The sequence below is a fragment of the Ochotona princeps genome, chromosome X (assembly GCF_030435755.1).
Source record: "Ochotona princeps isolate mOchPri1 chromosome X, mOchPri1.hap1, whole genome shotgun sequence".
Classification (NCBI taxonomy): Eukaryota; Metazoa; Chordata; class Mammalia; order Lagomorpha; family Ochotonidae; genus Ochotona; species Ochotona princeps.
This window is the reverse complement of record NC_080865.1, coordinates 106,418,954-106,432,198: the sequence shown is the minus strand read 5'-3', so window position 1 is coordinate 106,432,198 and position 13,245 is coordinate 106,418,954. Positions and strand designations below refer to the sequence as shown.

The 13,245-nt window shown below is 60.3% G+C and overlaps 1 protein-coding gene across 1 annotated transcript; it reads left to right on the top strand.

Moving 5' to 3' along the window:
• The first annotated feature begins 961 nt into the window (after positions 1 to 961).
• ARHGAP4 (Rho GTPase activating protein 4) lies at positions 962 to 12,719 on the top strand. The gene is made up of 20 exons (XM_058658583.1): positions 962 to 1,340; positions 3,753 to 3,960; positions 4,035 to 4,197; positions 4,321 to 4,383; positions 4,609 to 4,800; positions 5,262 to 5,390; positions 5,484 to 5,705; positions 8,506 to 8,607; positions 8,678 to 8,869; positions 8,966 to 9,050; positions 9,159 to 9,186; positions 9,337 to 9,439; positions 10,076 to 10,136; positions 10,229 to 10,306; positions 10,395 to 10,529; positions 10,631 to 10,736; positions 10,812 to 11,045; positions 11,150 to 11,434; positions 11,607 to 11,706; positions 12,291 to 12,719. The coding sequence occupies exons 1-20, from the start codon at positions 1,274 to 1,276 to the stop codon at positions 12,477 to 12,479; spliced, it is 2,742 nt and encodes a 913-aa protein (XP_058514566.1). The 5' UTR covers positions 962 to 1,273; the 3' UTR covers positions 12,480 to 12,719.
• The last annotated feature ends 526 nt before the right edge of the window (positions 12,720 to 13,245 follow it).

The window sequence follows — 13,245 nt, the reverse complement described above, 5'->3', positions numbered from 1 at the left end:
TTGTGTGCTGACAGCAGCAGTACCTGTCAGTCTTCAGACAAGGCTGTGCGACAATGCAGGGTTAACCCCCATATGAGCTGAAGGAGACAGAGAAGCACTGAGCACACAGCTTTGGGAAACAATGGCTGATGTCAGTTCAGCAGCCATTGCCTGCCAGCTCAGATAGGTGCCCGTTCCCCAGATGCCCCGTACAGCCCAGGCTGTGCCAGGCAACAGTCAGGTGTCCCATGCACGTGAAGGACTTGCCTCCGAAGGTGTACGTTAGAGGGAAGCTGGGACTCCAAGCCAACAAGGGCACGTCTGCCGTCAGCTACTGCAAGTGTTGCAGTGCCTGGGAGGGTCTGGCAACCTCCCAGGCGTTGACCTTGGGAATGGGCTTGGGAGGACAAGGCAGCCCGGGGAATGTTTCTTCCTTTGGCAGGGAGGGGCTGGCTAAGGATGAGAGGCCACAATGCTGTTGAAACTTGCATGCTTTGCCTGCCATCCCACCGCACAGTTATCTAGTCTGGCTCAGCTGCCACCTGTCTCCGGCCTCCCCGGCAGCATGGAGGAAAGCTGTTGAAAGGAAATGTACTACCTCTGCATAGGGAGGCCCGGAGAGCAGTGCAGGGTGGGAAGAGAGCTTGGTGTGAGAGGCTGCGTGTAGTGTTCTGCCCCACCCCCGGCCAGGAGCAGGCAGGTGCAAGCTACAGGGGGGAGAAGGCAAAGGAGCCTCTTCCGGCAGCAGGAAGTGCTAACCACCTATGAGGAAATGAGGCTTGTTCCTCTGCTAGGCTAGAGCAGAAGGGGAAGCATGGCTCACCCTGCTCCCTCCCCCACAGCAGTAGCCCACGAGCCCCACCCCAGTTCCCAGGGCTCCTTAGGCCCGTCTCAGGGCTGGGGCTGCTGGAAAGCAAGGTCTGGGAGTCTGGGGGAAGCAGAGGACGGCTAGGGAGGCTCAGATCTGGAGCTGGTGGGGGCGACTGAGGTGGCGCAGGTTGGCAGTGGGCACAGGTAGCCCAAGGGCTGGCCCAGCGGGAGGGGATAATGAGGCCGGGGAGTAGTGGGGTTTGAGAGGGGCGCTCTGAAACAGCCCCCCACCAGCTCCTCAGGGAGGCCATGCCAAACCAGGGCCGTCTGGCCCCGCCTCGTCGGGGGCCTCGCTGGGGGCGGGGCTGCGAGGGGCGGAGCCCAACAGGGTGCTGGGCTCAGCGGCCCAGGTCCCAGCGCCCGGCCTCTTCGTGGCCGCGTGGGAGCAGCGGGGCTCGACGGCGCTGCCATCTGGCCGGCCGTCATGGCCGCACACGGAAAGCTGAGGCGGGAGCGGGGGCCGCAGGCTGAGTACGAAACGCAAATCAAAGGTGAGAGGGCGTCCGGTGCTCCAGATCTGCTTCCCTGCTGAGGCCCTGAAGGTCGCGGCAGAGTTCAAAGCGGATCGTCCTCCCCCCCCAACCCCCACCCCCTGCCACCTGGTATGGGATGTGACTCCCGGACGTGGGAGGAGGAGGGAGCCCCAATGCCCTGCGGGCCTGCTGGATCCCACCGGTCCCCACTCCTCCTTCCGGCCCCTCTCCACTCTGCTTCGAGCTCCCTGTTCCTCGCGTGCTGGCCACATGAACCGGGATGCCCTTGAGAAGGCGACGTGGGATGCTTTGACTTTGCTGGGGGGTGGGGAAGACACTAAAGCAGTGAAAGCAAATGGGCTGCCGCCCTCTCTAGCAGCGCCGTCGTCACCTCCCTGCACCCCCAGCAAAGAGGGATGGCGGCTGTGTCTTGGCTTGAGAGATTCAACAGGGTGGCTGGTAAACACCTCTGTGCAAATCACATGCAAATCAGCTCTGTCAAGCTTCTAGTGGTCGGATTCAAGGCCAGACCAGCTTTGCAACGGAAAATCGGTAGCATGTAAGGTGCTAGAGCCTTCAGCCACCTCTCCCCTTTGTCACTCTCTGCTGCATTTTAAAGATGGTATCCACAGGCCCAGGGACCTGTGGTAGGTTGCCTAGGAGGCAGGATAAAATGAGCGTATGAAGCAGCTGTGGCGCAGCCCTCCTGTGCAGCGCTAGCTGGCTTGGGGTGACTTGCCGGGAGCTGGTCCCAGCCCCTGCCGCCCGCGTGTCTTAGATGCACGTAAACAGTACCAGCATCCTTCTCCACAGCCCAGCAGCCTGAAAGACTGCAGCTTTCCTCAGCAATGTATGGCTGCTAGGTCACAAGGATGGCTTGCACACCTGCTGCTCCTCGGTCAGGGCCTCCACTGTTTGGAACCTCAATTGCACCCCCCACCCCAGCACGCTAGCAGGGTCACTGCCTCAGCTCTCCGAAATCTGAAAGGTCAGCACCTCACAGTTTGGGAGGCAGAAGTGAGAGCAAGTGGCCTGCTCACAGGAAGTGGTGCTGGGGCCTCGGGCCAGTGTTGTGACTCCAATCTGTGGGGCCTTCCCTCCTTCCCTGGGCCACATGTGCTGTGCACCGCTGCTGCGGCCCCGGGCTGCCCTGGGAGAGTCACGGCGCTCGGCCACTGGGAATGGCTCTGATATCCTCCTGTGCTTGTGGTTCTACGCCAGCTAGCCTGCCTTCATGTGCTGAGACCGGAGCGGGGCTCCCCTGGGTAGCCTGAGGAGCACAGCGCGTCTGCTGCTCCCTTCACCTGCAGTACGTGTCCGTGCTTAGAACATGTGTGTGCCAGCAGCTCAAGGGGAGGCTGGTGGGAGATGAAACTTGCTTTTGTTCCCCAAATGGTGCTCTGACTCACGGAGGGCCCCCAACCCCACCCCCTCCTTCACCAGCGCGTTGTCCTGGGTTCTGCCCTACCCTGGATGCGTTTCACCAGAGGGGGGCGCTCCCAGCCGAGGCTCGCCTTTATGCAGCCTGAGCGCAGGCTTGCTGGCGCTGGAGAGGAATCATTCCGGCTCAGGAATTCCGGTTGAAAGCCCCTCGCCGAGCCACTGCGCTGGGGGTGGGGGCAATGCCTGGACTCCGGAAGAGAGCTTCGTCCTGCACCAACTTGGGAGTAGGCTCGCCCCCCTGTAGGCTCGCCAGCAGCACAGAAATGCCTTTGGCACAGCGTTCCCATGTGCTGCGTGGGGCCTGCGGCCTGCAGCGCACATAGGAGGCCTGCCGGGCCCCCGCACTTGCAGCGCCGCCACTTCTTCATCGCCATCCGCAAACCTCTGCCTGCCCTTGCCTGTTATGTGTCTTGTTAGCTACCACTGCTCTGGAACATGCTGCTGTATGTCTGCCCAGCTGCTATCTGTGCCCCCCTCCTACCCCACATTTTGAGCCTAGCTGTGCAAGAGAGGGCATGCCCCGGAAGCAGAGTTGACACAAATCTAGCCAATAGTAAGGTGTGTGGTGTCCAGGATGCGGCTCTGCCTGACGGGACAGAAGACCTGGGCCAGCAGTTCACTGCGCCACTGCGCAGCTGCGTTTCCCTGCAGCTTGTGGGCAGCTCTCCTGGCCCTGAGGTTAGGAGTTCACGCAGCCTTGCTTGCTGAGCAACTACAGGGAGCAGGAAGGAAGTGGCAGGGGAAGCTTTCCAGAGCCCGGGAGGGCAGAGAAAGCCATGGGCAAGGTGGGGCTCTGCGCTCGCTGCAACATGCTGCCCATTTTGGCTCAACCACTTGGCTCTGATCATTGTCCTTCACTTCTACCTGGCTGTGGGTGACCCACAGTGCCTGCCTCCTGCCTTAACACGACTCTTAGCCTGGGCTCCAGGCTAGTGGTCTGTGCTCCTGCCCCGGCCCGGCCCGGCCTGAGCCCATGGTCCTCTGCAGAGATGCGTGGACAGCTGAATGAGCAGCTGCGCTGCCTGGAGCTACAGGGAGAGCTTCGACGGGAGCTGCTGCAGGAGCTGGCCGAGTTCACACGCCGCCGCGCCGAGGTGGAGCTGGAGTACTCCCGGGGCCTGGAGAAGCTGGCAGAGCGCTTCTCCAGCCGTGGAGGCCGCCTTGGGGGCAGTGGCCGGGAGCACCAAAGCTTCCGGTAGGTAGCAGTGTCTGTCTGTAAGGTGGAAGGTAGTCCTGTGGCGTGGCCTGAGTGTCCCCTTGCACCCACAGCAAGGAGCCTTTGCTCCTGTCGCCCTTACATTGCTGGGCCGTGCTGCTGCAGCATACACGCCAGCAGAGCCGGGAGAGTGCGGCCTTCGGTGAGGCACTGGCCGGCTGCTTAACCCAACGCCTCAATCACATCGCTGAGGACGTGGGGCGCATCGTCAAGAAGGTGAGGCTGTAGTCCGGGCGGCCCGCGGCGGCGACAACCCTCACACAAGCTCTGCAGCTCCAGGATGGGAGCTGGGAGGAGCTGAGCAGCAGCCGGGGTGCTTACTGTCTGCTCGACCTCCAGAGTAAGGACCTGGTGCAGCAGCTGCAGGAGGAGCTCCTGGAGGTGGTGTCAGAGCTGCAGGCGGTGAGCACTAGCAGGGGGCTCACTTCCCCACACAGGGCTCTAGGGGAGACTATGGGAGGGGAGCAGACCACAGGCAGGGGCTTCCTCTGTGTCCCAGCAGTCTGCCCCCATGGGCTTGTGCAGTTCTCACTTGGCAGCCCCGTGTGGGCCGCAAGGAGGGCAGTGAGGCAGGGCTGGCCGTGGCCATGGCCTACAGTGGAACTGCCTAGCCTGGCCTCCCTACAGGCCAAGAAGACTTACCAGCTGTACCGTGTGGAAAGTATGAATGCTGAGGCGAAGCTGCGAGAAGCTGAGCGCCAAGAAGAGAAGCGTGCAGGCCGGACTGGCCCGGTCGCCCCCACAGCTGGCCCTGCTGCCATGGAGACTGGGCCCCTCCGCAAGAGCTCCGTCAAGAAAGGCAGCCGGCTGCTGGAAAAGGTGCAGCTGTAGGGTCAGGGCCCGCGAGTGCTGCCCCACTGCTGCTTAGGTTTTAGCCGTGGAGGTGGCTGATGGGGGCGCAGGAAGGGGGAAGCTTGGTGTGAGGCTGTCATTCTTGTTGCCACTGTCCCCCCAAGATGACCTTTGTGGTCCCTTCTCCCCAGACCCTGCCTTTTCCTGTGTGTAACCCCCTCCCCCACTGGCTTGATCTGCTTCTGGGCGGCCCCCAGGTCTCCCACCTTCACAGATTGATTGATTGACCCGGTCTGTAGTTCCACACCCCTGAACCTGCTGTCCTGGGAGAAGTCAGTGAGGAGAGTTGGGTGCTGGGAGCCAGGCAAGAGGGCAGGGCTCGTGGCAACCAGGGAGCAGGTGTGTCTCCTGGGCTCAGGGCTGGCACGGGAGACAGGGAGAGATCGAGCATGTGACCCCAGCGCCCTTCCCTTCATCCGCCTGAGCAGCGCCAGGCCAGGTTCCTGGAGCACAAACTCAAGTGCACGAAGGCACGCAATGAGTACCTGCTGAGCCTGGCGAGCGTCAATGCCGCAGTCAGCAACTACTACCTGCGGGACGTCCTGGACCTCATTGACGTGAGTCCTGCCTGGCTGCGCAGTGGCATCCAGGGAGCCCGGGGCTTCTGGTGTACGCTGTGCACACTCAAGTGTCTCCTTGCCTCTCTGCAGTACTGTGACACAGGCTTCCACTTGGCCTTGGGGCAGGCACTGCGGAGCTACATGGCCGCTGAGAGCCGCACCCAAGCTTCCCAGATGCAGGGCCTGGGCAGCCTGGAACAGGCCGTGGAGGCCCTGGACCCTCCTGGGGACAAGGCCAAGGTGCTTGAGGTGCATGCAAGTGCCTTCTGCCCCCCACTGCGTTTTGACTACCAGCCGCATGAGGGGGATGAGGTGAGACACGTGGCAGAGGGCTTCGTGGGGCTGGTGAGTGTGGCAGTGTACCTGTGCTTAGGATGCTCCCTGTGGAGGCCGTGCAGCTGGCCACACACCGCCCTCCTGCATCTTGGGAAAATTTACATGTTGCAAATTGGGGAGGAGAGGATGCCCACAACTCCTCCAGCCCAGCCTGGAGCTGCTCTCTCCTCCTGGCTTCTGGTGGCTGACTTGCATCTTAGTAATTGAATCCCTCTAAGTTGTGACCGCAGTGCGATTGAGGGGCCCCACGGTCCCAAGAGCCGTGTGCGACACCATGGGCATCCTCAGGCTGGTGCTTCTCCTGAGCTCTCTTCCTGGGAGTGCTCCCACCGCATGGGTTCCCTCATCCTGGTTTGTCCTCTGCATGCCCTTCCTGCTCTCCATTGCTGCTTTATGGCCACGCATAGAATTCAGGCTTGAAATGTTCTTTTGTAGGATGTTGCAGGCAACATATTTCTCCTTGGAACTTTTGTCCCTTGTAAAATTTTTTTTTTAAAGAGTTATTTATTTTGGGCCCGGCGGCATGGCCTAGCGACTAAAGTCCTCGCCTTAAACGCCCCAGGATCCCATATGGGCGCCGGTTCTAGTCCCGGCAGCTCCACTTCCCATCCAGCTCCCTGCTTGTGGCCTGGGAAAGCAGTCGAGGACGGCCCAAAGCTTTGGGACCCTGCACCCGCGTGGGAGGCCCGGAAGAGGTTTCAGGTTCCCGGCTTCGGATCGGCGCGCACCGGCCCGTTGCGGCTCACTTGGGGAGTGAATCATCGGACGGAAGATCTTCCTCTCTGTCTGTCCTCCTCCGTGTATATCTGGCTGTAATAAAATGAATAAATCTTTTAAAAAAATAAAATAAAATAAAATGAATAAATCTTTAAAAAAAAAGATGTATTTATTTTCATTGTAAAGTCAGATATACAGAGAGGAGGACAGACAGAGAGGAAGATCTTCCGTCCGATGATTCACTCCCCAAGTGAGCCGCAACGGGCCCGTGCGCGCCGATCCGAAGCCGGGAACCTGAAACCTCTTCCGGGCCTCCCACGCGGGTGCAGGGTCCCAAAGCTTTGGGCCGTCCTCGACTGCTTTCCCAGGCCACAAGCAGGGAGCTGGATGGGAAGTGGAGCTGCCGGGACTAGAACCGGCGCCCATATGGGATCCTGGGGCGTTTAAGGCGAGGACTTTAGTCGCTAGGCCATGCCGCCGGGCCCTGCAGTCTTAATTTTAAATTAACCCTACAATGCCCAAGTTCTGAATACTTACATGTTTAAAAGAGGGAACTCCTCAGGGTGCTGTGTCATCATGTAGTGGGTTGATTCTCTACTTTCGAATAGCAGCATCCCATATCTGAATGCAGCTTGGAGTCCAGCTGCTATTCCAGCTCCCTGCTAACATCCCTGGGCAAACAGCAGAGGGTGGCCCAGGCACATAGGAGACCCAGAAGGAGTTCCTGGCTGCTAGCTTCAGTCTGGCCCAGCCCTGGCCGTTTGGGTGTGAACCAACAGATGGAACATTTCTCTCTCTCTCTCATCACTCTGCTGCTTAAAGTGAATGAATAAATATTTTCTTAGAAACTAGAAACCTGGAAGTTATATTCTGTGAAAAACAAGAACCAAAGCGTGGCCTCCCAGCATGGCTTTCAGCCAAGCAGTGGCTTCCATGCTGCAGTGGGCCGGCTTCCCAGCTGCCCTGTCCCTGGGAGGCAGTGGGGCCTCACCCTCCTCGCCACCATTTGTTGGAAAGAAGCAGCTTTACTGCAATGAGACTCACATGCCACACAACACGGCAGTGAGGAGTCACACTCTGTGACTCGAGTGTGTTCGCAGAGCTGCCCAGTCAGCTCTGCCGTGGGGACTCCGGGATGTGCGGCCCTGGCACTGCTGCACTGTGTCACTTTGTCCCCAAAGAGCTCTAATGGCTAGAGCTGAGCCAGGCTGGAACCAGGAGCCTGCGACTCCATCTGGGTACCTGCTGCTTTTCCTGGCTGTGTTATCAGGAAACTGGATCAAAAGGGGAAGAGCCAGGACTGGCACTGGTGCTCTGACATGGACCACCGGCTCCTAACTAGTAACTTAAACCACTGTGCCACAATGCTCACCCTTTCAAAAATGAGAAAAAAAAAAATTATTTCAGGGACCAGTGCTGTGGTGTAACAGGTAAAACTGCTGCCATGGTCCTGGCCGCTCCACTTGCGCTCTAACTCCTTGTCTGTGGCCTGAGAAAGCAGTGGGAGATGGCTGAAGTGCTTGGGCCTTGCACCCACAGGGGGGCTCAGGTGCAGCCCCAGCCGGACCTGGCCCTGCCCAGTGGCTGAGGCCATCCGGAGAGTGACCCAGCGGGTACAAGAGTGGAAGGTCTCTGTTTCTCACTTGCTCTGTGTGTGTGTGTCTGTGTCTGTGTGTGTGCCTCTCTCTCTCTGTCATTTGGGTTTTCAAACAAATATTTTTTTTTTTAAACGAACTTAAAGTGGAGAGAGAAAGAACGCTAGAGATCATGGACAAGAGCCAGGGTTGAGTCGGGTCAGAGGCAAGGAGCCCAGAACTCCTGCGGCTTGGTGGCAGGGACTCAGGCACTTGCTGCTCCTAGGGTTAGCATGGAGAAGAAGTGGGGCTAGGGCTCAAACTGCGCTTGGCTAGGAGTGCACAGCCCACCTGCTATGATGCCGTTGTAGGGCTGAGCATGATCCCATTGCCTGCACATGCCACACTGGTTCTCCTGGGGCTGTTTGGGGTGTTTTTGCTGTGCTCAGACTCAGCTGGTAGCCCCTGCCCACTGCTCCCTGCAGGAGGCTGAGATCCAAGTAGACATGGAGCTGAGGGATGAACTTCTGCCCCGAGCCCAGAACATCCGAAGCCGCCTGGACCGACAGAGCATTGAGACCGAGGAGGTATGCTCATGGGGGCCTGCAGCCTGCTGCTCAGCCCCTTCCCACCACTGCCCTGCTGCCTCCTCTGCAGGTGAACAAGACGTTGAAGGCAACCCTGCAGGCCCTCCTGGAGGTGGTGGCATCGGAGGATGGGGACGCACTGGATTCTTTCCAGGCCAGCCCCTCCAGCGAGTCCCTCAAGTCCAGCAGTTCAGACCCGGGCACTCGCCAGCTGGGCCGGAGGCGGGGCCAGCAGCAGGAGACAGAGACCTTCTACACCACGGTGGGGGAGAATGGCACTGGCCCTGGGCCGGGGGAGGGGTGCTGAGCAGAGGTCCTGGGCGCGGCCAACACTGGCAGTGCTTCTCGGGGCTTCTAGAAACTGCAGGAGTACCTGAGCGGACGGAGTGTCCTCGCCAAGCTGCAGGCCAAGCACCAGAAGCTGCAGGAGGCCATCCAGCGAGGTATGCCTCCATCCTCCAGGCCCTCCCCACCCAGCAACGGCCCTGCTCTGCCCCTCAGCCTTCGAGCCATGCCTCTCTCTGTGGGTGCCCAATATCCTTTCTCCCCAGGTGACAAGGCAGAGCAGGCGCTGTCTCGGTGAGTCCTTCCTACCTGGCCTCATTTTCCACTGAACCACTGCCCTCTGGGAGGCACTGGGGAGGCCCAGGGTTCCGAGTGACTGGGCTGTGAGGTGGCACATTCTCTTCTCTATGCCCATCCCCCTCATTCATCTCCTGTCCACATCAGAACCCAACACATGCAGAGAAGGTTCCAGAAGAGCCGCCAACCCCGCCCCACTTCGCAGTATAACCAGAGACTCTTTGGGGGAGACATGGAGACATTTATCCAGGTACTTGGTCTCACCTGGGCCTTGAACTGACCATTAGCCCACACTGCACCTGCTGGTGCTTCTCCAGCCACTGTGTCCCTGACCCTCCTAGAGTGGGAGCCTGTGGGCCCTCCCTCCCCAGGCCTTTGTGAGCTTCTGCTGGGCTCCCCTTTGCAATACCGATGGGAGGGAGCAGCTGTAACCAGCAACAAGTGGCTGCAATGGGCACGGCTGGACCAGCCAGACGCCAGGAACTTCTTCTGGGGCTCCCTCATGGGGCAGGGGTCCAATCACCCAGAGGCACATTAGCAGGGAGCTGGATGGGAAGTAGAGCAGCCAGGACTTGAACCAGTGCCAAAGTGGGATGTTGGTGCTGTAGGCAGTGGCTTTAACCTGTTACTGCATTGTCACTTGATTCAAGGTTAATGTACAAAATTTTATGCATTTTTATATCACAGCAATTAACACTCTGCCAACATAATGTAAAGTACTCCCTAAACTAGCATCGGGAGTGGCAGAGACCTAGAGACCCTGGAGCACACTGCGCTGGGCTTGTGTGCCGAGTGCTGTGCCGAGTGCTGTGCCGCCGCAGCACAGGCTGAAAAGCCATGTGCGAGCCTGAGAGCGCTCTGCAGTAAACGCCCTCTCTGTTTCCAGAGCTCAGGCCAGCTTGTGCCCCTGGTGGTGGAGAGCTGTATCCGCTTCATTAATCTGAATGGTAAGAGCTAGAGTGGCTCGGTCCCTCGGGCGCTGGCACCTGGCACGGGGTGGGACCCCATGGCACTCACCAGTTCCTTCCCCGCCCTGCAGGCCTGCAGCATGAGGGCATCTTCCGGGTGTCAGGTGCCCAGCTTCGGGTCTCAGAGATCCGCGATGCCTTTGAGAGAGGTGGGGACAGGCAGGTGGGCTGGCGGCAAGGGGCGGTGGGGGGGAGGCAGGTGTGCTCCACCTCCTCACCTGTGAGTTGCACCTGCAGGGGAGGACCCGCTGGTGGAAGGCTGCACAGCCCACGACCTGGACTCGGTGGCCGGGGTGCTGAAGCTCTACTTCCGGAGCCTGGATCCCCCACTCTTCCCCTTGGACCTGTTTCAGGAGCTTCTGGCTTCAGCAGGTGAGACCAGGCCTGAGGCTGGGAGAGCGGGGGTACTGCTGGCCGGCTTCCACTGCCCTGCTCATGTGCCTCTCCTGGGCTGGGGCGGGACTGTCCCATAGAGCTGGAGTCGGTGGCCGAACGGGTGGAATCTGTGAGCCACCTGCTGGCCAAGCTGCCTGGCTCGGTGCTGGTGGTGCTGCGCTACCTCTTCACCTTCCTCAACCAGTGAGTATTCTAGGGGCCGGGGCAGGGTGGGCGCAGGGGGAAGCGAGGTGCCGTGACCCGCGTACCCTTCCACAGCCTGGCCCAGTACAGTGACGAGAACATGATGGACCCCTACAACCTGGCTGTATGCTTCGGACCCACGCTGCTGCCTGTGCCAACGGGGCAGGACCCTGTGGCCGTGCAAGGCCGCCTGAACCAGCTGGTGCAGACACTCATCATGCAGCCGGCCAGGGTGTTCCCACCCGCCACCGTGCTGCCAGGCCCCGTGTACGAGAAGTGCATGGCACCACCAGCTGCCAGCTGCCTGGGGTACAGCCTCGGCCCTGCCTGGGGGAGAGGGCAGTGGTGGAGGGGAGACCCCCTGGCCTCCTCACTCGCCTCCCTCTGCCTCACCACCCCCTCCACCGCCCCAGGGGCATGCAGCTAGAGAGCCTGCCAGGGGAGCTGGAGCCAGAAGACACTGAGGGGCCCCCCTCCATGCCTGCCCCGGGGGCCTCTCCAGTGTCCCACTCGGACCTGGAGGCCGGCATGGAGGCCGTGGCTTGCTTCGCGTACACGGGCCGCACGGCACAGGAGTTGACCTTCCAGCGTGGGGATGTGCTGCGGCTGCACACGCGGGCCTCGAGCGACTGGTGGCGGGGAGAGCTCGGCGGTGTACGGGGGCTCATTCCCCACAAGTACATCTCCTTGCCTGCTGGGTGAGTGAGCTGTGCGCAGGGTGGCGCTGACTTCTTATCTGCCACCGAGGAGATGTGAGGGCCCGGCCGGTCGGCAAGGGCTGGACTTGGGTGTCGCCGCAGTGCAATGGGAGGCCGGAGGGAAGCACCTCTTCTCCAGTGCAGCCAGGGACTTGCTGACTGTGCCCTGCAGGCCTGAACTGTGCACCCCAGCGGAGACTGCAGGCCCCACTGGGCGCAGGGGCCACTCTTTGCTTCCCACACCCCCCGAGCGACCCGTGGAGGTGGACAAGGTAGGAGGCAGGTGCTGAGCAGATCGGAGGTGGAGCTCTGAGGGGCAGAAGGCTGGGCTGGTCAGAAGGAAGGCCGGAGCACAGGGTGGGGTTGTGTGGCAGGTGAGCCCTTGGCCTAGCTGCAAGTCTGCGGCTGTTGGAGCAGCCTGCTGGGGTGCCTGTGTGTGAAGAGCTCTGGGCAGAATTCAAGGCTGGCATTTAGAGCCAAACTAGGTGACAGGCAGTGATGTGCCAGGTGCTTGGCACACCAGGGAAGAAGCAGAGGGCCAGATGGCAGGGAGGTAGGAGGCAGGAAGGGGTGGCTGGGAAGTTATGTGGATTGTGCTGGGGGGCTGGGGCAGCCTGGACTCGCCTCCTTATCAATCCCCCTCCACGCCCCCGGAGTCCATAGTGTACTGCGGGTTCCTGCAGCTACGGGCTGAAGTCTCATCCAGGGAGAGGGGTCGGGGTAGATAAGCGGGGGTGGGGAGGCAGGGGGCGTTGGGGGCAGAACTACGCAGAGCAACTGCTGGCCCTGGAGGATGCAGTAGGAGGAGGGAAAGCCGACGGGAGCTGGGGAACTGCACCCTCCATCTTTCTTGCAGGCTGTGGCGCAGCGCATGGAGTCCGTGTTTCAAGAGCTGCTAGGAAAGACGTCTGCTGCCTCTTCTGGCTCTGGCACCCGCAGCCCACAGTCTGCAGCCTGTGGCCGCCGAAGCCAAAGCCGAGGCTTCTCCAGTGGCCCAGCAGAGGCCCAGCCACAGGGCCTGGACTCCTCCTTGAAGCCACACTGAGCTGTCGTGGCTAGCTCTTGGCCAGCCTCTGCCCTGTTTTCCTGAGGGCTGTTGGCAAGGTTGCCCACTGCCCCCGGCCCCCTGGTTGCCCTCAGTCCTAGCTTAGGCTCCTCCAGGAGGTGGCCAAGCAAGGAAGCTGGGGCCCGCCCCTCTGTGGCTTCGCTCAGTGGTGGCCTCTGGTGTGGGTGGCTGGGTGGGCATTGGTGATAACTCATAAAGACCTATGTGCTCATTGCCTGATGTGAGCCAGTTCTGTCTTGTGTGGGGGGTGCCCCTGGCATGCCCACACTGTGCTAACAGTTTAGACCCATGGCACCCTGCAGCTGTCTACCCATAGGTTATGTTGCTTGCAACCTGTGCCTTAAAAAATTATTTATTTTGAAACTCAGAGAGAGAAAAAAAAAACTTTCTATCTGCTGGTACATTCCCCAAAGTCGCTACAACAGCCAGGTCTGGCCCAGTCCGAAGCCAGGAGCCAGGAACTTCTTCCAGGTCTCCCATGCGGGTGCAGGGTCCCAAGGCTTTGGGCCATCCTGAATGCTTTCCCAGGCCACAGGCAGGGAGCCGGATGGGAAGTGGAGCTGCCGGGATTAGAACCAGCGCTCATGGGATGACAGTGCTGCAGGCGGAGGATTAACCTGATGTACTACCATGCTGGCCCCCCAAGTCGTGTGGCTTTAAAGGCTTGGCTGCCAGCCTTCTGGGTTCCAAATCTGGGCATATATACTCTAGTTTCTCTTTAGATCGTCTAAATCTTTCGCCTTTT